Below are 22883 nucleotides of genomic sequence, written 5' to 3'. Positions count from 1 at the left end.
TTCAGCTCTTGGAACATCTCATATGCTCTGTGGTGTTGAAAACGTTTTGAAGTCCCGGTTCCAAGTTGTAAAACATGGCACACTGAACTATCGAGTAGTCATCAGATGGAGCTTGCCAAACGTTCATAACATCTGCTTCAGCTCCTGCAGCAGGTTTGTCACCTAGCGGTGCGTCAAGGACATAATTCTTCTGTGTAGCAATGAGGATAATCCTCAAGTTACAGACCTAGTCCGTGTAGTTGCTACCATCATCTTTCAACTTAGCTTTCTCTAGAAACGCATTAAAATTCAACGGAACAGTAGCACAAGCCATTTATCTACAACATAGATTTGCAAAGACTATCAGGACTAAGTTCATGATAAATTAAGTTCAATTAATCAAATTACTAATGAACTCCCACTTAAATTAACATCCCTCAAGTTATCAAAGTGATACATGATCCAAGTCAACCAACCCATGTCCGATCATCACGTGAGATGGGGGTAGTCATCAATGGTGAACATATCCATGTTGATCATATCTACTATATCACTCATGTTCAACGTTTCGGACTCCAGTGTTCTGAGACCATGGCTGTACACGCTAGGCTCGTCAAGTTTAACGCAAGTATTCTGCTTGTGCAAAACTGACTTACACCCGTTGTATGTGAACGTAGAGTCTAACACACCCGATCATCACGAGGTGCTTCGAAACGATGAACTTTAGCAACGATGCATACTCGGGGAGAACAGTTTTATATTGAAATTAAGTGAAGGGATCATCTTATAATGCTACCGTCGTTCTAAGCAAAATAACATGCATAAAGGATAAACATCGCATGCAATCAAAATATGTGACATGGTGTGGCCATCATCATCTTGTGCTTTTGATCTCCATCTCCAAAGCAACGGCATGATCTACATCGTCACCGACGCGACACCTTGATCTCCATCGTTGCGTCGGGGTCATCTCGCCAACTATTGCTTCTGAAGCTATTGCTAACGCATAGAGATAAAGTAAAGCAATTACATGACGCTTAATGATTGACACGTAGATCATACAATAATTTAAAGACAACCCTAAGGATCCTGTCAGTTGTCGATGATGAAGCCATGTACCTAGGGTAGGGGCACGGACCTGTCCAAGGAGCCCTACCCTAGGACATCTTTGGAGAAGTCACCTTTCAATCGACTTGAAGGTATCCCACTCGATGGATTCAAGACACTCGACCAGAAAGCTATCACTCGACCATGAAGCCAACCACTCGACCGCCAGGAGACCTATAGTCACTCCGCAGGCAAACGGTCAACTGTTAAGTAGTCTTTATGGTCATTATAGCACTTTATTAGGGGCGTTACTAGTAACGCCCGACCTTAAATGTACCTGAAAACCCTGCATTACTGAGGGCAGGAGGGGGCCGGCGAACTCTATATAAGCCACCCCCTCCTCAGTATGAAGGGTTCACACCCCTGTTATTCACACGCCAGTAATCCAGTCGACCGCCTCCGGGCACCGAGACGTAGGGCTGTTACTTCCTCCGCGAAGGGCCTGAACTCGTACATCTTGGTGTGTTCACAACTTCCCAATAGCTTAGATCTAGCCTCTCCATACATACCCCCCTACATCACTGTCAGAGTTAGAACCACGACAGTTGGCGCCCACCGTGGGGCAGGAATCTTAGCGCCTGATTGGAGAAGTTGCGATTTTTCCGATCCCTTTGATCATGGTTTCGTGCGGAGTTTTGGTGGAGGGCCGCGAGATCCGCCTCGGCGCGCTCACGTTCATTGCCGATGACTCCTCCTGGCTTCAGGAGGAGCCACTTGACATCGACGCGCTCCCCGTCCGCGGTGCGACGCATTTCCGCGCATGCGTTCGTGGCGTCCTCCTACGGCAGCCGTCGACCCAGTATCGGTCGGCCCCCGTATCGTCTCCCCACTCTGTCTCCCACCGGTGCAAGCGCTCCGGTCGGTCGAGACTTCAGAGGTGGGTGAGGCATGCCGTGGCTCGCCAGTCGGCCGCCCCGCAAGTCGCGGCAATCGAGCCCGACGAATCCCTCTACGGCCTGTTCGACTGGCTCCGCGGAGACCGCATCCGAGTGCGACAGCAGCGACCCAGCGGATGAGATCCTGGCGGTCGATGGAACGCACAGTCCTCCCGGTTTCCCTCGCACTGATGGAGGCGCGGGTGGGGGCGACCCGTCGCATCCCCACGATGAGTATCTCCCCGAACCTCTCACATCATTACAGCGAGAGGAGCTTCGCCGCCGGAACACGGACGCACTCCGCACTCCTATCGTCGGAGAGTCCCCCGAGGCCCGGGCCTTGGAGGACGCGCGCTTGGCTAATTTGGCCGAGCGCACTCGACTGGAAAATCTCCAGCGAGCACTTGACGAGCAAGCGCGTCAGCGAGCTCCCGAGTCTAGTCGACGCCAGCTCTTCCCGCCGACGCAGGTATACCGAACCCTAGTTCAGAATTTGGCCGCCGCGGCCCGTATAGCAGAATCGATTCAGCCCTCCCAGTCGGAGGCTGGCAGGGGCTTGTTACAGATCAGAGCGTTGCTCCGGGCGGCGGGAAACCAGAATTCCGCTGTTTCTCAGTCGCGAAATAGGATCCACAGTCGATCCGTTGCAACAGATACAGTCCAGTCGGCTCACAGCCCGCGGTCGCCCCCGAGGCGTGAGGGACGTGGCGACCGGCATGATCAGTACAGAAGGAATGAGCGGTATGATCACCGATCCGATCGTGATGATCGACGTCGAGTGCCAACCCCTCCCCCGAGGAGTGGGTCATATGCGCCTTGACATCGAGATGACAGGCGCCCTCATAGCGTTGGGCAGAGGATTCCCGTCAACCCCAGGGACCCAGGCTTTGACGCGAGATCTGTCCTCGTTCAAGGCTTGGTCGACAGGAACAGGGCTCATCGGGAAGGCCAGAACAGAGATGCGCCCGCTAGCAGCAGAACACGTGTTTCAGGGCCAGAGTGTTTCAGTCGAGCCATCAGGACCGCGGTGATTCCTCCCAACTTTCGGTTGGCGACTGGAGTCAGCAAGTTCACCGGTGAGTCTAAGCCTGACACTTGGCTCGAAGATTACCGAGTGGCTGTACAGATTGGCGGTGGCAATGATGAGGTGGCTATGAAGCATTTGCCTCTCCTGTTAGAGGGCTCGGCCAGAGCGTGGCTGAATCAGTTAGCACCCAGCAGCATCTACACTTGGGAGGATCTCTCTCAAGTGTTTGTCACAACCTTTGAGGGAACATGCAAGCGACCCGCAGGCCTTACAGAATTGCGGTCTTGCGTGCAGAAGCCGAGTGAAACTCTGAGGGATTACATCCAGAGGTGGATCACTTTGCATCACACAGTTGAGAACGTACCGGATCACCAAGCAGTTTGTGCCTTTAAAGAAGGCGTCAAGAACAGAGAGTTGAACCTGAAGTTCGGTCGGACCGGAGAAATGTCCCTGAATCGGATGATGGAAATTGCCACCAAATACGCTAACGGAGAAGATGAAGATCGACTCCGGAGTGGCAAGCAGAAAGCAGTCGCCCAGGAAACCGGAGGCAATTCCAGTCGGAAGCAGAAGCGGAAGGCCGAGCCAGCCGCCCCTGGGGAGGCCCTGGCCGCAACCCAGGGAAATTTCAAGGGAAAACCCAAAGGCCCCTGGAAGCCCAAGAAAGTCAAGGATCAAGATGGAAATGATGTTTTGGATCTGCCATGTCACATCCACACCAAGAAAGATGAAGAGAGTAATTTCATTTACCCAAAGCATACCACTCGACAGTGCCGGCTCCTGATCCAGCAGTTTCAGGGCAAACAGTCCAAAGATAAGGAAAAAGAGTCGGACAGAGTTTAGGACAAGGAAGATAGTGACGATGGATACCCCCAAATCAATTCCACCCTGATGATTTTTGCTGATGTCGAAAGCAAAAGTCGACTGAAAGTCATTAACCGTGAGGTGAATATGGTTGCTCCGGCAACACCCAGTTATCTGAAGTGGTCTCAGACTACCATCACATTCGACCAGTCTGATCACCCTACGCACATTGCCACCCCTGGGAGGCAAGCTTTGGTGGTCGACCCAGTTGTCGAAGGCACTCGACTGACCAAAGTCCTGATGGATGGTGGCAGTGGCCTGAACATATTGTATGCTGAAACATTGAAAGGAATGGGCATTCCGATGTCCAGGCTCAGTACCAGTAACATGAGCTTCCACGGAGTCATTCCTGGAAAGAAAGCCGAATCACTCGGCCAGATCGCTCTTGATGTGGTTTTCGGTGATTTGAAGAATTACCGCAAGGAAAAGTTGACATTTGAGGTTGTGGACTTCCAAAGTGCTTATCATGCTATTCTGGGCCGGCCAGCTTATGCACGCTTCATGGCTCGACCATGCTACGTGTATCTCAAGTTGAAGATGCCCGGCCCCAGAGGTGTGATCACCATTACCGGCAATCGGAAGAAAGCAGAAGAGTGTTTTCAGAAAGGATCGAAGATTGTTGATGCTCAGATGGCAGTTGTTGAGCTACAAGAGTACCAGAAGACTGCTGATCCGAGTGAATTGCTACGAGCCAACAAGCCTGCTTCAGAATCTGCTTTTCAGTCGTCCGGTGAAACTAAGCTAGCTCACATTCACCCCACCGACCCCGACGCTGCTCCGACTCACATCTCGACGACGCTCGACTCCAAATAGGAAGAAGCGCTCATCCAGTTCCTCCGTGAGAACTGGGACGTCTTCGCATGGAAGCCTTCTGACATGCCTGGAATTCCCAGGGGGCTGGCTGAGCACCGTCTATGAGTCGACCCAAAGTTCAAGCCTATGAAAGAACATCTTCGACGGTCCGCCATCTAGAAGAGGAAAGCTATTGGCGAGGAGGTGGCTCGGCTCTTAGCAGCGGAGTTCATCCGAGAGATTTACCACTCCGAGTGGCTCGCCAATGTTGTCATGGTCCCCAAAAAGGAAAAGTCACTTCGCATGTGCATTGACTTTAAACACATCAATCGGGCCTGCCCGAAAGATCATTTCCCTCTCCCCCGCATCGACCAGGTAGTGGACTAGACCACGGGGTGTGAGCGTTTGTCTTTTCTAGATGCTTATTCAGGGTACCATCAGATCCGTCTGTATGGACCCGACGAGATCAAAACGGCTTTCATCACCCCATTTGGGTGCTTCTGTTATGTCACCATGCCCTTCGGCCTCAAGAATGCTGGAGCCACGTTCATGAGGATGATTCATAAGTGTTTACTCACTCAGATCAGTCGGAACGTAGAAGCATACATGGATGATATTGTGGTTAAGTCACGAAAAGGTTCCGACCTACTGACTGACCTTGCCGAAACCTTTGCTAACCTTAGGGGATACGATATCAAGCTCAATCCATCAAAGTGCACATTCGGAGTTCCAGGTGGAAAGTTACTCGGTTTTCTCGTTTCCGAACGAGGAATCGACGCCAATCCCGAGAAAGTTGGCACCATACTCCGGATGAAGCGCCCTGTGCATGTACACGATGTCTAGAAACTTACAGGTTGCTTGGCTGCTCTAAGTCGATTCATTTCTCGTCTCGGTGAAAAGGCGTTGCCTCTTTACCGACTGATGAAGAAGTCTGACAAGTTCGAGTGGACTCCAGAAGCTGACGCAGCGTTTGCAGAGCTCAAAGCTCTGCTCTCCACCCAGCCGGTGCTTGCTGCCCCAATCAGTAAAGAGCCTCTGCTGCTGTACATTGCGGCCACGGGACAAGTTGTCAGTACAGTACTCACGGTCGAGCGGGAAGAAGAAGGAAAGGCCTTCAGAGTTCAGCGCCCAGTATATTATGTGTCTGAAGTTTTGACCCCTTCGAAGGAAGATATCCCCATTACCAGAAGCTTGTATATGGGATCTACATGACCACGAAGAAGGTTGCACACTACTTCTCTGACCATTCCATTACAGTCGTCAGCGACGCTCCACTGTCAGAGATCTTGCACAACAGAGATGCAACTGGTCGAGTGGCTAAGTGGGCGATTGAACTCCTCCCCCTAGATATCAAGTTTGAAGCAAAGAAGGCTATCAAGTCCCAAGCAATTGCAGATTTCGTCGCCGAGTGGATTGAACAGCAACTCCCGACTCAAGTTCACTCGGAGCACTGGACCATGTTCTTCGATGGATCTAAGATGCTGAACGGTTCCGGTGCTGGGGTAGTATTGGTCTCCCCCGAGGAGATAAGCTCAGATACGTTCTCCAGATTCACTTCGATTCCTCCAACAATGAAGCAGAATATGAAGCACTCTTGTACAGGTTGCGCATAGCCATTTCACTCGGCGTCCGGCGCCTCATGGTCTACGGCGACTCAGATTTGGTGGTTAATCAGGTGATGAAGGAGTGGGACGTCAGAAGCCCAGCTATGACTGGCTATTGCAACGCAGTAAGAAAGCTAGAAAAGAAATTCGAGGGGTTAGAGCTTCATCACATCCCCCGACTGAAAAATCAAGCAGCAGATGATCTGGCAAAGATAGGCTCCAAGAGAGAAGCCATTCCCAGCAATGTGTTTTTGGAGCACATCCGCTCGCCGTCAGTCTAGGAGGATCCCTTCGCAGAAGAAGCCCCGCAACCGAAAAGTGCCACAGATCCGACTGAAGTCGAAATTCCTGCTGTGGTCGACCTAGTCATGGAGGTCTTGGCTATCACTCATGACTGGACGGTACCATACATCGCGTATATCTTGAGGAAAGAACTCCCGGAGGACGAGGAAGAGGCTTGACAGATCGTCCGCCGATCCAAGGCCTTCACAGTCATAAAGGGACAGTTGTATAGGGAAAGCGCGACTGGAATCGGTCAGAAATGCATAACACCAGAAGAGGGTCAGATGATCCTTAATGATATCCACTCGGGGACCTGTGGTCACCATGCGTCCTCTCGGACCATTGTGGCTAAAGCATACCGAGCAGGATTTTACTGGCCAAGAGCAGATGAGATGGCAAAAGAGATAGTCGACAAGTGTGGAGGTTGCCAGTTCTACTCCAACATGTCACACAAGCCTGCATCAGCCCTGAAGACCATTCCACTCGTCTGGCCCTTTGCTGTCTGGGGACTAGACATGGTTGGCCCACTGAGAACAGGCAGAAGTGGTTTCACTCATGTGCTTGTGGCAGTCGACAAGTTTACGAAATGGATTGAAGCTAAGCCTATCAAGAATCTTGATGCTTGCACTGCTATCAGTTTCGTCAGAGGGCTAACATTCAGATATGGAGTCCCACATAGCATCATCACTGACAATGGGTCAAACTTCGATCCGGACAAGTTCAGAGCTTTTTGCGCCTCTCAAGGCACGCGAGTCGACTACGCGTCGGTCGCGCATCCTCAGTCGAATGGACAAGCTGAAAGAGCAAATGGTCTGATTATCAAAGGACTAAAGCCTTGACTGATGCGTGATCTCAAGAACGCGGCAGGTGCTTGGGTCGATGAGCTTCCGTCAGTTCTGTGGGGATTGAGGACCATCCCGAACCGGTCGACTGGAAGAACTCCATTCTTTCTGGTTTATGGAGCCGAAGCAGTTCTGCCAAGTGATCTTCTTCACAACGCACCCCGAGTCGAACTTTATACCGAAGATGAAGCAGAACAAGCCCGGCAAGACGCAGTCGACCTCCTAGAATAAGAAAGAGAGATGGCCATGATCAGATCGACCATTTATCAGCAAGACTTGCGTCGATTCCACGCCAGGAATGTCAAGAGTCGAGCCTTCCAAGAAGGGGATTTGGTCCTCCGAGTGGATCAGCAGAAACCACACAAGCTTGCTCCTACTTGGGAAGGCCCCTTCATCATCACCAGAGTCCTCCACAATGGAGCGTATCACCTCTACGATGTTGATCGCCAGATCGACGAGCCACGAGCTTGGAATGCGGAACTACTCCGCCCCTTTTACACTTGAGTTCTCCCTTGGATGGGATGTAATAAGAAAAAAAAATCCCGCAGTTCATTTTTATCAAAGACAAGAGTGTTCCAATAATTGCTGTCACTTTTGTTTGCGTGTGAAATCCCTCAGTGGGTGACTTAGCTGCGAATCTGTTTCGCCTAAGTTCGAAAAATCCTACCGAGTGGAGAGCCAGACTCCCACTCGGGGGCTTAGCTGTAGCCCAGTGCTTGCCTAAGTGTTTAAAATCCTACCGAGTGGAGAGCAAACCTCCCACTCGGGGGCTTAGCTGCAGTCCAGCACTCGCCTAAGTTCTCTCACTTAGAGACTCAGCTGCAGTCCGGCACTCGCCTAAGTGTTTAAAAAATCCTACCGAGTGTAGAGCAACCCTCCCACTCGGGGGCTTAGCTGCAGTCCAGCACTCGCCTAAGTTCTCTCACTTAGAGACTTAGCTGCAGTCCAGCACTCGCCTAAGTTTGAAAAAATCCTACCGAGTGGACAGCGATCCTCCCACTCGGGGGCTTAGTTGCAGTCCAGCACTCGCCTAAGTTCTCTCACTTAGAGACTTAGCTGTAGTCCGGCACTCGCCTAAGTTTGAAAAAATCCTACCGAGTGGAGAGCGATCCTCCCACTCGGGGGCTTAGCTGCAGTCCAGCACTCGCCTAAGTTCTCTCACTTAGAGACTTAGCTACAGTCCGGCACTCGCCTAAGTTTGAAAAAATCCTACCGAGTGGAGAGCGATCCTCCCACTCGGGGGCTTAGCTGCAGTCCAACACTCGCCTAAGTTCTCTCACTTAGAGACTCAGCTGCAGTCCGGCACTCGCCTAAGTGTTTAAAAAATCCTACCGAGTGTAGAGCAACCCTCCCACTCGGGGGCTTAGCTGCAGTCTAGCACTCGCCTAAGTTCTCTCACTTAGAGACTTAGCTGCAGTCCGGCACTCGCCTAAGTTTGAAAAAATCCTACCGAGTGGAGAGCGATCCTCCCACTCGGGGGCTTAGCTGCAGTCCAGCACTCGCCTAAGTTCTCTCACTTAGAGACTTAGCTACAGTCCGGCACTCGCCTAAGTTTGAAAAAATCCTACCGAGTGGAGAGCGATCCTCCCACTCGGGGGCTTAGCTGCAGTCCAACACTCGCCTAAGTTCTCTCACTTAGAGACTCAGCTGCAGTCCGGCACTTGCCTAAGTGTTTAAAAAATCCTACCGAGTGTAGAGCAACCCTCCCACTCGGGGGCTTAGCTGCAGTCTAGCACTCGCCTAAGTTCTCTCACTTAGAGACTTAGCTGCAGTCCGGCACTCGCCTAAGTTTGAAAAAATCCTACCGAGTGGAGAGCGATCCTCCCACTCGGGGGCTTAGCTGCAGTCCAGCACTCGCCTAAGTTCTCTCACTTAGAGACTTAGCTACAGTCCGGCACTCGCCTAAGTTTGAAAAAATCCTACCGAGTGGAGAGCGATCCTCCCACTCGGGGGCTTAGCTGCAGTCCAGCACTCGCCTAAGTTCTCTCACTTAGAGACTTAGCTGCAGTCCGGCACTCGCCTAAGTTTGAAAAGTCCTACCGAGTGGAGAGCAAACCTCCCACTCGGGGGCTTAGCTGTAGCCCAGCGCTCGCCTAAGTACAGGACACAACCCAATCTGCAAGAAGATACGCCACAAATACAAGGTTATTCCGAGTGAAGATCAAGTTCCACTCGACAGATCAAACCATGAAGATATTCAACAAGAAATCAAGTTCGGGTAAAGCCTAAAAGGTCCCAGACCTCAGATCAAAGTACTCGAGCCCTCGGCTTGGCAGAGTTTAACTGTTACACTTCCGCTCGGCATTCCGAGGCAAATTTAAGGCAGAGTTTAACGGTTACAAAATACACTCGGCATTCCGAGGCAAATTCAAAGTGAAGCATAAAAGTTTTTCATTCCTCAGGAGGAGGACTAGAAGGGGCGACGAACTCGTCCAAGTCAATCCCGTCTGCAATACGGGTGGCAGCAGCGATGAAGGTCTCCATGAAGTCTTGGAAGTTGTGCTTCCTGGTATTGGCAACTTGGATGGCGGCCAGCTTTTCTTCTCGCGCCTCCTTGCAATGGACGCGGACCAGAGACAGAGCCACATCAGCGCCACACCGAGCAGAAGACTTCTTCCACTCCTGCACTCTGTCAGGGATCCCGTTAAGGCGAGTCATCAGAGACTCGAGATCATTTTGGAGCGTAGCCCCTGGCCAAAGTGCCGGGTCGATCCGTGACATGGCAACCTTCAGTCGAGCCAAGTAGTCCACGACGCCGTCAATGCGAGATTCCAGTCGGAGCAGATTCATGGCAGCTTCATCCTTCACGGGGGAGTTGATTGGATCCAAACCTGTTTCAATACGCCCAGTCTCCTCTTCAAAGTTCTGGCAAATCTCTGCATACACGATCCAAGGATAAATCAATTTTCATAGACTGAGTCGACACAAAAAAAACCAGTCGGAACTGAATGTGCACCTTCAAGCTTGATGTACAACTTCTTGGCGAGGCTCCTCAAGTAGCTCTCCAGGTCGTCCCTCCTGCAAGCGATGCCTTCCACCTTCTCGCTTAGGGTGAGGTTCTCCTTCTTCCAACGTGTACACTCCCGGTTGGCTTCATTCAGAGCGGTCTTCAGCTTGGCATTCTCTTCTTCCAATTGGCCGACCGAAGCCAGCTTCTGTTCGGCGAGAGCGGTCTTGTCGTCAGCCTCCTTACGGGCAGCAGCCAAGTCCTGATCCTTCTTCGCGAGAGCTTCGCTCAGTTTTTCTGCAAAGAAGTGATGATTGACTCGGAAATAGCAGAAGGGTACTCAAGCCTAAAAACTAACCAGTCGACAAAGTCGTCTTACCTGCGGCGCCGTCTCTGACCTTCTGCAGCTCTGTTCTGGCCAGCTCCAGATCAAGGTTCAGTTGAATCTTCTGCTTCTCCAACTCAGTATAGCGAGCTACAAGTTCGCAGGATTTCTGTAAAAGAAAAATCAGTCGACAGACATCCAAGATAAGTTGCTTCCGAGTAACTAAGAGACAATGACGACGTTTCTAAGACCACAGCCGAATAAAAAACATTCGACAGTAGTCTCGGGGACTACACCCAGTGGGTGCACTCAGCGTGCCCCCACTGGTTCGACCAAAAAAAAGATCTTCGGGGAAAAACCGAGTGAAGAAATATAGCTACAGCAACACAATGTAAAGACTACAGTCGACTGCCAGCAGTCCACCGTAGTCTCGGGGACTACACCCAGTGGGTGCACTTAGCATGCCCCCACTCGTCCAAGAATTGGCAGACACACCCAGTGGGTGTACAGATACAGATACAAAAGATATTCGGAAAAGAGATTCTTCAAACAGCATATCATAACAAACCAAGTGTTGAGTCGACTGACCTGGACGTTGCTCTGAAGAGCCGAACTCGCGTCATAGGCTGCTTGGCTGGCCTCCCGAGCCATCTTCACTTGCTCCATCATGATCCCCGCCTGGCGTATAGCCTCCTTTGCAGCAGCCGCTTGGTCCTCAGGGACGGGGTACGCAGCAAAAAGCGAAGGTGGATCCGCAGTCGACGCCGAAGGCCGCACGCTCGTCAGAGGAATGGCGAAAGTCACAGAAGCCCGAGTGGTGTCACCACCATCCCGAGCCATGGCCTCAGACGCCGGAGCAGGTTGGGGGGTCTTGTCAGCCGTCGACCTCTTGTTCCTCCTCATTCTCAGCGGTTCGTTGTCGTCGTCATCCGGGAGGTCGATAACATGAGGAGGGGCTACAAAGGAAACGTTCAATCGACCAGGGTTGCAATAAATGTTTAGTCGACTCAAAGCGGAACGTCAGTAATCGTACCAGGGTTGGAGGTAACAGCATCCTCCATCTCTTGGTCGTCGTCCTTGGCGGAGATCTCAGAAGTAGCAGCACTGCAAGCCTCGAAAGTCAGTCGGTTGGCTCAATGGATCGACCAAGGATCCGTCCACGGTCGACAAAGGATAACAAGTTTTATTATTACCCAGAAATGGTGGGGACGGCCATCTTCATCTTGGGCAGAGCCTTGGGCGGCTTGGACGGCGCTGCGCGCGGGTGCTTGGGAGCCTTTCCAGTCGGCGTAGGAGAAGAGGTCCGAGGGCATTTCGACGACTGCCCAACAGGAGCAGTCGCACTACCACGCTCCCGCGCTGGATCGTGTGTGAGCTTGGATCGCCCCTCCGGGCGGGGGGGTCCAACCTCTTCCTCCTCCTGTTCGCTGGAGTCGACGTCGTCGCCTCCCTCTCCTTCACCGTCGGACTCCCACTCGCCTTGATCGTCCCCGCTCTCACCTTCGCTCGCCTCCCCTTCCTCAGTTGGCCCCTGTGCCCCATTGGGCGTCGAGTACATTTCAGTAGTCGCCTGAAAAACAACAGACAAGACAAAGGTCAATCGACCAACTCAAAGAAGACCAATGAAGAAAAACAAGACCTCAGTCAGGAGCATAGAGACATACCTGGTCCACGTCGTACGAGTTGTCGAGTGGAATTACCCTCCTGGCTCCTCGGGGGTTGTCCTTGTTTCCTGTGATGCTCGACAGCCACCCCTCCAGCATCTCATCAGTGACCTCCTCCGGGTGGATCCGAGTGGTGTTGTCAAGACCCGAGTACAGCCACATCGGGTGGTCACGAGCCTGGAGTGGTTGGATGCGCCTCCGGAGGAAGACCTCCAGCAAATCCATGCCCGTCACGCCCTCACGGACAAGCTCAACCACTCGACCGGCCAGCACTTTGACTTGAGCCCTTTCCTCCGGCGCCACTTTCAGAGAAGCAGGTTTTTCAGCTCGGTCGAGGGAGAAAGGAGGAAGACCAGTCGACTGTCCTGGGGTCGCCTGGTCCTGACAGTAGAACCAGGTCGCCTGCCAGCCACGGACCGACTCCGGGAAAGTAATGGATGGAAAACAGCTCTTCCCCCTCGTCTAGATCGCCAAGCCCCCGCACAACTGGATCACCTGCGTCCTCTCGTCACTCGACTTGGCCTTCCTGACCGATTGAGAACGGCAGGTAAAGATGTGCTTGAAAAGTCCCCAATGGGGGCGGCAACCCAAGAAAGTCTCACACATGGAAATGAAAGCGGTAAGGTATACAATGGAGTTGGGAGTAAAGTGGTGGAGCTGCGCTCCGAAGAAGTTCAAGAAGCTCCGGAAAAAAGGATGGGGCGGCAGAGAAAACCCTCGGTCGATGTGGGTGGCTAGGAGCACGCACTCACCATCGCGGGGTTGAGGTTCGATCTCTCTCCCCGGAAGATGCGCAGCCTCATGGGGAATGACTCCCCCTCGACCATGTCATCGAGATCCTCTTGCCGGATCACTGACGGCATCCAATCGCCCTGGATCCAGCCCTTGGGCAGAGCGGACCTTGAGGAGGATCCGCCCCGAGCAGATCTTTTCCCCTTCCCCTGCGCCGCCGCCTTCTTCACGCGCTCCAGAGCGGAGGTATTGCCCTTCGTCATCGTCGCCGGCGAAGTCTCGCACGGGCCTGCTGCGCTGGGGCGAGAACGGAGGTGGCGGAAGGACTTGCGAAGGGAGAGAGGAAGAAGAAAGGAGGAGAAGAGAGCGCACTGCTTGGAAACCCCGAGCCGGCGATTTATAAGGGGCCGCTCCCGAGTGGCTGACTGGTAGGCCCAAACTATCCAGTCAAATCCCGCAGCGGACGCGCGCGCAGTACGTGGCGAAAAAGGCAACGCGGGGATCGAGGAGCTTCCGCTTTATCGCTTCCGATTACTGCGGCCGCTCCCGTCCCGCGCGCTTCCCAAAATCCGAAATCCCACAACATCCGCGGGCTGCAGAACAACTTGTCAAAACAGAAGACCCCGCCCGCGCTGACGCTCGGTATGTCACAAATAAAGAAATTCACTCGACGAAAGGCCTGGAATGGATCAAGGCGACTGAAAAAGGTTGGCAACGTCATCCGTGACGATTGACCCAAAACGAGGCGCTCACGTAGCCCAAAGAACCAGTCAGAAAGATCTCCAACTCTTTCCCCACTCTAACCTTGATCCATTCGGGGGCTAATGATGAAGCCATGTACCTAGGGTAGGGGCACGGACCTGTCCAAGGAGCCCTACCCTAGGACATCCCTAGGAGAAGTCACCTTTCAATCGACTTGAAGGTATCCCACTCGACGGATTCAAGACACTCGACCAGAAAGCTATCACTCGACCATGAAGCCAACCACTCGACCGCCAGGAGACCTATAGTCACTCCGCAGGCAAACGGTCAGCTGTTAAGTAGTCTTTATGGTCATTATAGCACTTTATTCGGGGCGTTACCAGTAACGCCCGACCTTAAATGTACCTGAAAACCCTGCATTACTGAGGGCAGGAGGGGGCCGGCAAACTCTATATAAGCCACCCCCCTCCTCAGTATGAAGGGTTCGCACCCCTGTTATTCACACGCCAGTAATCCAGTCGACCGCCTCCGGGCACCGAGACGTAGGGCTGTTACTTCCTCCGCGAAGGGCCTGAACTCGTACATCTTGGTGTGTTCACAACTTCCCAATAGCTGAGATCTAGCCTCTCCATACATACCCCCCCTACATCACTGTCAGAGTTAGAACCACGACAGTCGATATTACAAAACATGATCATCTCATACATCAACGTATATCACATCAAGTCTTGACCATATCACATCACAACATACCCTGCAAAAACAAGTAAGACGTGCTCTACTTTGTTGTTGCAAGTTTTACATGGCTGCTATGGGTAACTATCAAGAACCCTTCTTACCTACGCAAGACCACAACGGTGATTACCAAGTTTGCTGTTTTAACCTTTTGCAAGGACCGGCCTTAGTCAAATTCGATTCAACTAAAGTGAGATAAACAGACACCCGCCAGCCACCTTATGCAAAACAAGTTGCATCTTAGTCAGCGGAACCGGTCTCATGTACGTGGACATGTAATGTTGGTCCGGGCCACCTTATCCCACAATACCACCGAATCAAAATAAGACGTTGGTGGTAAGCAGTATGAACATCACCGCCCACAAATCCTTTGTGTTTCTCTCATGCATATTTAAGTTTCCAGTCAATACAATTTTAGCATGAGTAATAAACCTTTATCATGAATAAGGAAATATAATAATAACAACTTTATTATTGCCTCTAAGGCATATTTCCATCAGTAGATTGTGTGGATGAAGCGGTTTTAGAATATTTACTTTCAATTTCAGATCATGAATTGTGTATTATGGGCAACTGGAATGTACGTGAAATGCTTGTCATATCAGCCTGGTACTTGTGGCAGCAAAGGCAAAAATTGGTTCACAAGGAGACAATTCAAAATGCACATCAGATTTCCATGGGAATCCGGGCACTTATGACCACTTTTATTACTGCTTCCTCACCAAAGGTCTTCATGAAAAAAAATGGGGATGGTCTTGCCCTCTGGTAGGGTTGGTTAAACTTAGCGTTGATACTTCTTTTGACCATGACTTACTTAGGGGTACAATGGGTGCGGTCTTAAGAGCCGACAAAGGTAGATTTATTTCCGGGGGTAATGGTAACATTGACTGATGCGCGGATGTACTGATGGCTGAAGCTCTGGCCCTAAAATTCGGTCTGTCGTTGGCGCAAAGACGGGATGCAATCGCATTATTATTAACTCGGGTAACATGGAGGTGATTGATACCATGAAGGAAGCAGGACGATCGTCGGGGGCAGCAGCGACAGTTTTTGATGATTGTTTTTATTTAGCTTGTGATTTTACTATTTTTAGATTCAAGCATTGTAATAGAGAAACAAATAAAGTTGAACTTGGTAGATTGGCTAGATTTTTTCATTTCTGATTCATTTGAGGAGCCAAATATTAAAATTGTACCAACCCCATAAAGGATGTAATAGTTATTTCCTTATTTCTAATGAACAAAGCACATGTTTTTTTTTAAGTGCTAAGGAGAATCTTCACATGGTGATTGTCGGGCTACACCTAGACGCTCATATGGTCTCTCTTCACTTGGCTATGCAAATATGCGTGACATTGTTAATGGCTGTCCGGCCGTGCCAAATGTAGTAACCGGGTAGTGTAACTTAAAATATGTATATCATGGATTACAAAAATTATATCGTGAAAAGCTGCTCCATCAGCATTTCGTCAAAATTAAATTAAATCATGATGCCGTTGCCCGTTAGCAAACAATACTAATCGAACCACAGTTGCTTGCAACGAAGAATTATTAGCAGCAAACTTTCTACTGGGGGACATGGAGGCTATCAGAAAATTTCCGCTTGGGCGTCTCCCTGATGAACTTGGAGCGGAATGGTGAATTCTCAATTAGATCGGCTTATAGAGCGATCATTTCAAGGCAGCAACAAGCTCTCTCTTCAAGCTCTAGTGGGTCTGAACAGAAGTACTGGAAGAGATTATGGAGAATGCATATTCCACCTAAAGTTCGTAGTTTTTGGTGGATAGTAATGAAAAGAATTGTGCCTTGTAAATCCATCCTGAAAGAACGGCACATTGAGCGGATCGCCTTCTGTCAGATGTGCGGTAGGGAAGAATCTATTTTCCATGCACTTTTTGAATGCACTTGGGTAAGGATTTTCTGGCAAAAAATGAAACTCAGGTCTGGGCTGAAGGTGCCAAAACTGAACCCACGTACTTGGTCCAAGACTCCAAGGGAATGATTGAAGGTGAGCTGGTCTCGGACAGGGATGCTTGCATCATATTGTGTGGTAGCTGAGCTATTTGGCCAGAACGTAATGCAAGGATTCATCGGGAGAATGGCCGTGCTATGATGGACTCTGTTAATTGGCCAATTGAAGTTGCAATGGATTTGGCTACGATATCACAGAAGGTAACTAATCAAGTGAAGAAGACCAAGCTTGTTTGGGAGCCGCCGGCTGCTGCTGGAACTCTGAAAATTATTGTCGATGGGAGCTGCTCAACAGAGAACTTCCAGGGCGTGACTGGTGTTGGTGTTCGTGATCACGAAGGTAAATTGTTACGAGCACATGCGCTATGGTATGGTGTTGCGGCGAGTCCTCTCAATTTGGAAGTTTTTGCGATCCGTGATGGTTTTCGGTTGGCAGGTGACATGGATCTCCGTACTATCACTGTGGAAACGGATGACCTGACGGTGGTTAATCTCTGGAGATCGAAGAAATTTTAGTGATCTGAGGTTGCTACGATTCTTCATGAGATAGAGGAGCTGAGCAGGAATTTTGACACTTTTTCTTTAATATCTGCTATAAGTGGGAGGCCAATATGTTGGCTCATCCAGTCATCTTTGTGCTAGGCAGGCTAGTGAAGATAGACGTAGATGTGTTTGGGTGAATTTCATACCCAAATTCCTGAGGATCTGCCTACCAAATGACTGTAACCGCGCTTCTTAACTTATAAAGCTCCTTTGAGTCGCAAAAAAAAAAAATCGTACCACAATTTGGCTGTGTGCATCATCTCCTCGCGGGCAATGGGTGGCTGTTCACTGCCGGGTGGCCTCACAGGGTCCGCGACGGAGCCGGGCGGCCTCACAGGGTCCATGACGGGGTTGGGCTACGGCACTCGTCTCCTCACGGGCAGTGGGTGGTTGGTCACTGCCGTGCTGGGAGGCAGCGTAGTGGTGGCCAGATGGCGGTGGCGGTGGATCCATGGCAGACGCGCTCGGATGTCCTCCCTACTGGCGGCGGCCCCTTAGGTTCGCTCAGGTTGGGTCGTGTGCTCGGATCTGTCTGACCTCACACGGCCTTTCCTTTTGCCTTAGTGGGTGTCTCCGACGTGCACCTAGGCCTCTAGATCTTCTGACTATCACCACAGAGAAATCCTTTGCACGGATCTGTCGTTGGGGTTGATGCGGCGATGTCTGTGGACGCCGCTAACCTCCTTGAAGGGCATCTGTCATGGTGGTGGTCCTATAAAGCTCCAACGAAAACCTCATGTTTGGCTTGCCGGACTGGACATTGGCGAGTGTGGCGTTCGTTTATCTCCTTGGAGGCATTGTTTTGGAGCTTCGGCCAATGGGATCTCGTGAGTGTCGCGGCGTTGGACCACCATGTAGAATCGGATGGAAGGGTCATTTGCTCCAGGGGAAACCCGTTATCTCTGTCTTCAGGTTCGGATGATGTTGGGGTCTACCGCCGCTCACCCTCGTGGGGACATCGTACTTGAGCAAGTGCTCACTAAAGGGGGCTAGAGTTGGAGCAACGTCATTTCTACCGCATCGACGACGACGGGTCTCAATGGCATGGCGCAGCGGAGTCTCGATGACGGATGTGTCTTGATCGATGAGCGCAGGGCGGTGGCGTTGTTTGGTGTCGTAGTGGCGTCGACGACAATTGATCAATGAGTTGATCCCTCCTAAAGATGGAAAGGCAAAAGTTGTTGGTGGTGGATTCTAGCGCGCATGTGATGCATGTTGAGGGTCTGTTGAACCGGTTGGTGCTCTCGGCTCGCCGTGGGGCGGCTGCGGCTTGGTCAGATTAGATGACGTGTGTTGATGTGAGGTTGGGACACATTATAAAGCTTGTAGGTGTAGTAATAAAAGTCGCCAGGACAGTGTCTTAGGGTTGATCCATGTATTTTTTTGTTTGTCAAACTATGTTGAATAATATAATAAAGGTGGTTATACGCATCGCTCAATGCAGAGGTTAGAAGTTATCCTCCTTTTTTAAAAAAACCAACCATCGATTTCAAGCATATCAAAATTACTCTAAAAGGTCAACAACAATGAGGCAAAATAAAAGATAAACAACAATAATGCAAAAGAACAATGTAGACAAGAGATAACCGATTTCTCTTGGAATAAAAAAAAATGAGATCAACCTAAGGGTTAACCCTCATTGCCATATTTTATAGGAGAAACTCCGCGAGTACTGTGCGTCCGAGCCAGGACTTGAATTCGGTGGGCTGGCAGCAACCTCAGCTGTCCAGCCAACGGGTCGACGCCCGATCCTCATTTTTTTTGGAATTTTCTCTCATGTGACCATTGGTTTAGTCCAATCCACTCCAAGTCTGCACGTTATAGGCGCCATTCCTTTTCTCTCATCTTTTCTTAAAGAAAGGCAAAAGATTTGCCACATCTTATTAATAAAAAAGAGGGAGTAGCAAGGCTTACGGTTTTAGAGAGATCAACTTGTTGGACGTATAAATGTGTTGCCTAGTTTTTTTCTATCAGATCGATCTTTTAGTTGTATTGGATAGAGCATGCACTTCTACATGGTATCAAAGTTAAGAGGTCTTGAGTTTAAGACCCGGCTGGTGCAATTAAATTGCAGCCCATTTTCGGTCCATGTTTAGGTCTGAGGGAGCCACACATGAGGGGGAATGTTGACGTATAAATATATTGCCTAGTCTGTTCCATCAGATCGGTCTTTTGGTTGCATTGTCTAAGAGCATCTCCAGCCGTTGGCCCCCCAGGCGGCGATTTTACGCGCCCCCTAGGGGCGAGCCGGCGCTAAAATCAGTGCGGGGGTGAGCGGGTTCCCAGCCGCTCGCCCCAGGGTCGCCCCAGAGTGACCCCAGACGCGTTTTTTTAGTTTAAAAAATAAGAATTCGGCAAATTTCGGCTAAAATTCGGCAAACTTGAAATTCATATTCAACATATTCGGTGTTTACATAGATTATTTAAAAAAACATCTACGGGGCGAAGAAGTCGATGAGCGCGACGAAGTCGCCGGCGTCGCCGACGTCCTCCTCGTCGTCGTCAGTCTTCTCCTTTTTGATGGCGCGGCCGCCTCTACTGGACCCCTGTCCGGCGTCTCGATGGCGGACCGGTGGCGGCGGCGCCGATTTCGGTCCAAGCCGGCAAAAAAGGGTTCCTGGGAGCGCGACTGGGTCGATTTTTGACCGTCAGCGCGGCACAAACGTCTACGAAGAGTCTGTTGGGGACGCGGGTGGAGATGCTTTAAAACATGCACTTCTACACGACAAAAACGTCTATCAAAATACAATAGAAAACTACGCTCGCGGCATCAAAGACTCAAATGTTTTGCCCCCGTGAGAACCCAATCCTCGCCTCTGACTTGATGTTTCCAAAAATGATTGTTATTCTTGATGAGAAGTCATGCGAAGAAACACTTATGCGGTGCCCAATTGTCCCAAACAGTGGTGTGGTGGTCGCCTCCTTAAACTGCACCTTGTATGCCGATGTGTCAGAGTAGATGTGGTTGGCAGTAAGGTTCGAGATAACGTCCCTTTGATCTCACTATGGTGAACAACATCCTGCAACCGAGCCCAAAGAGTGTAGAATTGTTGGAGGAGGGTTGGTGCGGACTGCGTAGCCGCGGCCGCCGAGGGAACAAATTGCTGCGGATGGCGCTGCCTTTTGAAGGACACCGACACTGCTAATTGTGCTATGATCGTGAAGCTTTCACAAGGAAAATACTATGGACGACGATCATGCATGGCCTCTCGAGCAATGGTATCAACCAGTGGCGAACAATGTGGCAGTGGGCAGTAACCATGCCTCTTCTCTATTCCGGATTTTCTTTTTGCGACTCACTATTCTGGGTCCTTTAGAGCAATTTTAATGAGGCGATCCATTTTATCCGCCTGTATTCATTTAGATTAGTGCGTAGAAAAATAGAGACCCAATGCGTCGACCCAAATTCAAATCGTGTCTGTCTGGCATGTGCGTCGATCTATTTTCGGTTCAAAATTGCGTCTGAAATGGGTCTGGAATGGGTCGGCGTGGACGCGAAGCGGACGAGCCGTGCGTCTCCTCGGTGTCCGCCGCGGTCTCACTTAACAGCCGCCCAACTACCGCACGTCGTCTAATTTATGACGACCACCGACAGTGGGCCCACTAGTCAGCCAGTAAAAACGTCATTCTTTAACCCACGCATGCGGCGGGGGCCGGCCTCATCCACTTTCGTCCACATCTGACCCCCCACCACCCCCTTGTGCTTCCTCGTCAGCGACACCACCGAACCCTAGCAAACAATGGGCCTCTTTGGTAGCAGCAGCGGCAAAGGCAAGTGCACCCCCGGTGCCTCATCCTCCCGTGCTCCTTCTCCCCCTCTTCCTCTGCCGCCGGCGCGTGTCCGCTTAGGTCACCGGCGTCTGCACATCCCGATGCACCAAGCGCGGTGGCACTGAGAATACAGGGAGCCACTGCCCTACCCCGATGTCATGCTGTCGCACCACTGCCACCTGGATCCGCAGCGGATCCCGGTGCCAGCGGTTTCGCGCACACAGCGGGCGCACGACGAGGGGGTGCGCAGGTGCCGGGCGTAGTTCACGTCGGCGTCGCGGCGAATGCCTGACTACGCCGCCGACTCTCTCAACTGGGAGGCTTGGTTTGCCCTCGAACACGAGGAGCAATAGTGGCTAGGCATCGACGCCAACCATCGCCTTTTTCACCGCCGCACCCGCGGGTAGAGCCGGAGGAAATGGAGGCAGAGGCAGAGTACCAAGCCACCCTCGAGGAGGCCCTGCAGCACGCGCTGGAGGCTAGCCGGTTCGAGGAGGACACGCATTGGGATGGGCTGGAGCAAGCCCTTGCCTTGTCGGCGGCGGGGGACTCCGTCCACACGCCGCTCTCCGCCCCGCCACCGCCGCCGCCCGTCCCCGAGCCCAAGCCGGATCCGGAGCCGACGAGGAAGTGCTTCCCGCCTCTATCCAGTTGGTCGAAGGAGGCCTACACATGGACTGGCGAGTACCACGAGTGGATGAGCGCTCCTCTGGTCCACTACGCCGCAACGCGGGAGGAGGAGGCGGCCTACCTTGAGCGTTGGAAAGCGCACTGGCTCGTCTAGGAGTAGTCCGACGGCAAGCGGCAGATGGGTTGGGAGCAGCTGCTACAACGCGAGCAGAAGCACTTCGGCTTGAGGAGGAGGACAAGGAGCGCGCCCGGCGAGCCGCAATGCCACCGCCCCAGCAGACGCCAGAGGAGGCTGCCCTGGCAACATACGAAGCGGCGTTTGGGTGGGCTAGCCCTGCTCCCGTCTTCATCGACCTCACCGGCGGCGATGGCGATGGCGACGTCAACGTCAAGGGCAAGGGCAAGGCCGGCGACGCCTAGGACAGTGTGCGGGCACAAACTTTTTATGTTTTAATTAATGTTTAATTGGGTTAAGTGGACTTTGGCCTGCGGTTGACCGGCCACTTAATGTTTAATTATTTTTATTTCTGCGAGCTGTTTTTTCCTATGCCAGCAGATTTGGGTCCGCCTTCCGTTGGACGGTCAAGCCGACCCATTTAAGAATGCTAACGCGAACGTCCGCCCGTCTGTCTGTATCCGCGGACTGGCCCCTTGTCCGTGGACAGATGTGGGAGGAACTTTGCGGGTCGCCATTGAAGATGCCATTTTGCGTAAGCGGTGTTAAAATAATTTGAGGTGCACATTTGATTATATTGAGAATAATCAATCACACAAATACGAAAAACGACACCGAGATTTGTTAAGCGATTAATCCACATGGTTGTATCTCGAAGTCATGACTACGAACGCTTCTCCTATGAACTAAATCTATATAGTACAGTCGAGGATAAACTTGTCAAGACCATCAGACAACACTCCGACCACCGCGCCATGTTCAGTTCGGCTGTCCCTGCCATTGGCGTCGGACCGTCTCTCTTGTGATCTCTGGCTAGCCAACTAATTTATGTCTAGTTTATTTGGCTGCCCAGCGATGCCTTTATATAATAAGCCCGGGTTACACGTGTTCGACTTAAACACCTAACCATCTGCTAATTACCAGTTCAACTGTAGCACAACTTGTAACATAATTTTGACACATATTTTACCACTCCACCTTGGGAAATATGTCATCACCATCCTGAAGCCACCATGCGTGTACCTTGGACCTGAACCATTAAACATGAGCTCCGCTACTACGTCGTTGATGTCACATAACTTCATCTGCAACTGTAGTCCATTATTTACTCCATGATAGTCAAAGCTCCCATGAAAATTAAGTTTTTTTTGCATTCCTGTTTTGTGTTCCCAACCTCGCAAAGTATCTATCCAGCGCCACCACACACTGACCATAAAAGTCACCATATCCGACAACTGATGTATCATCAAAGTCATTTCAAAATTCATAACAAATTCATATGAACTAAGAAAACATAAATAAGATATTCAAAAAACA

The 22883-nt window shown here is 51.1% G+C and overlaps 1 protein-coding gene across 1 annotated transcript; it reads right to left on the bottom strand.

Annotated features, from left to right (window-relative positions):
• Positions 1 to 10436: 10436 nt before the first annotated feature.
• LOC147975939 (uncharacterized) lies at positions 10437 to 11965 on the bottom strand. Its single transcript, XM_087519693.1, has 4 exons — positions 11838 to 11965; positions 11678 to 11748; positions 11233 to 11600; positions 10437 to 10813 (listed from the first exon to the last, which is right to left on the bottom strand). Exons 1-4 carry the CDS (start codon positions 11864 to 11866, stop codon positions 10673 to 10675), a joined length of 609 nt encoding a protein of 202 aa, XP_087375819.1. The 5' UTR covers positions 11867 to 11965; the 3' UTR covers positions 10437 to 10672.
• Positions 11966 to 22883: the final 10918 nt, after the last annotated feature.

Source organism: Triticum urartu, chromosome 4A (genome assembly GCF_056163025.1).
Source record: "Triticum urartu cultivar PI428250 chromosome 4A, HENAU_Tu73, whole genome shotgun sequence".
Lineage (NCBI taxonomy): Eukaryota > Viridiplantae > Streptophyta > Magnoliopsida > Poales > Poaceae > Triticum > Triticum urartu.
This window is presented reverse-complemented; position numbering and strand designations above follow the sequence as displayed.

Coding starts and splice junctions, on each gene's coding strand:
- LOC147975939 (XM_087519693.1), bottom strand. CDS start 11,866: ATGAAGATGGCCGTCCCCACCATTTCTGG. Junction 11,601..11,677: donor TGCTGTTACCTCCAACCCTG/GTACGATTACTG, acceptor TTTCCTTTGTAG/CCCCTCCTCATGTTATCGAC. Junction 10,814..11,232: donor CTCTTCAGAGCAACGTCCAG/GTCAGTCGACTC, acceptor TTTCTTTTACAG/AAATCCTGCGAACTTGTAGC.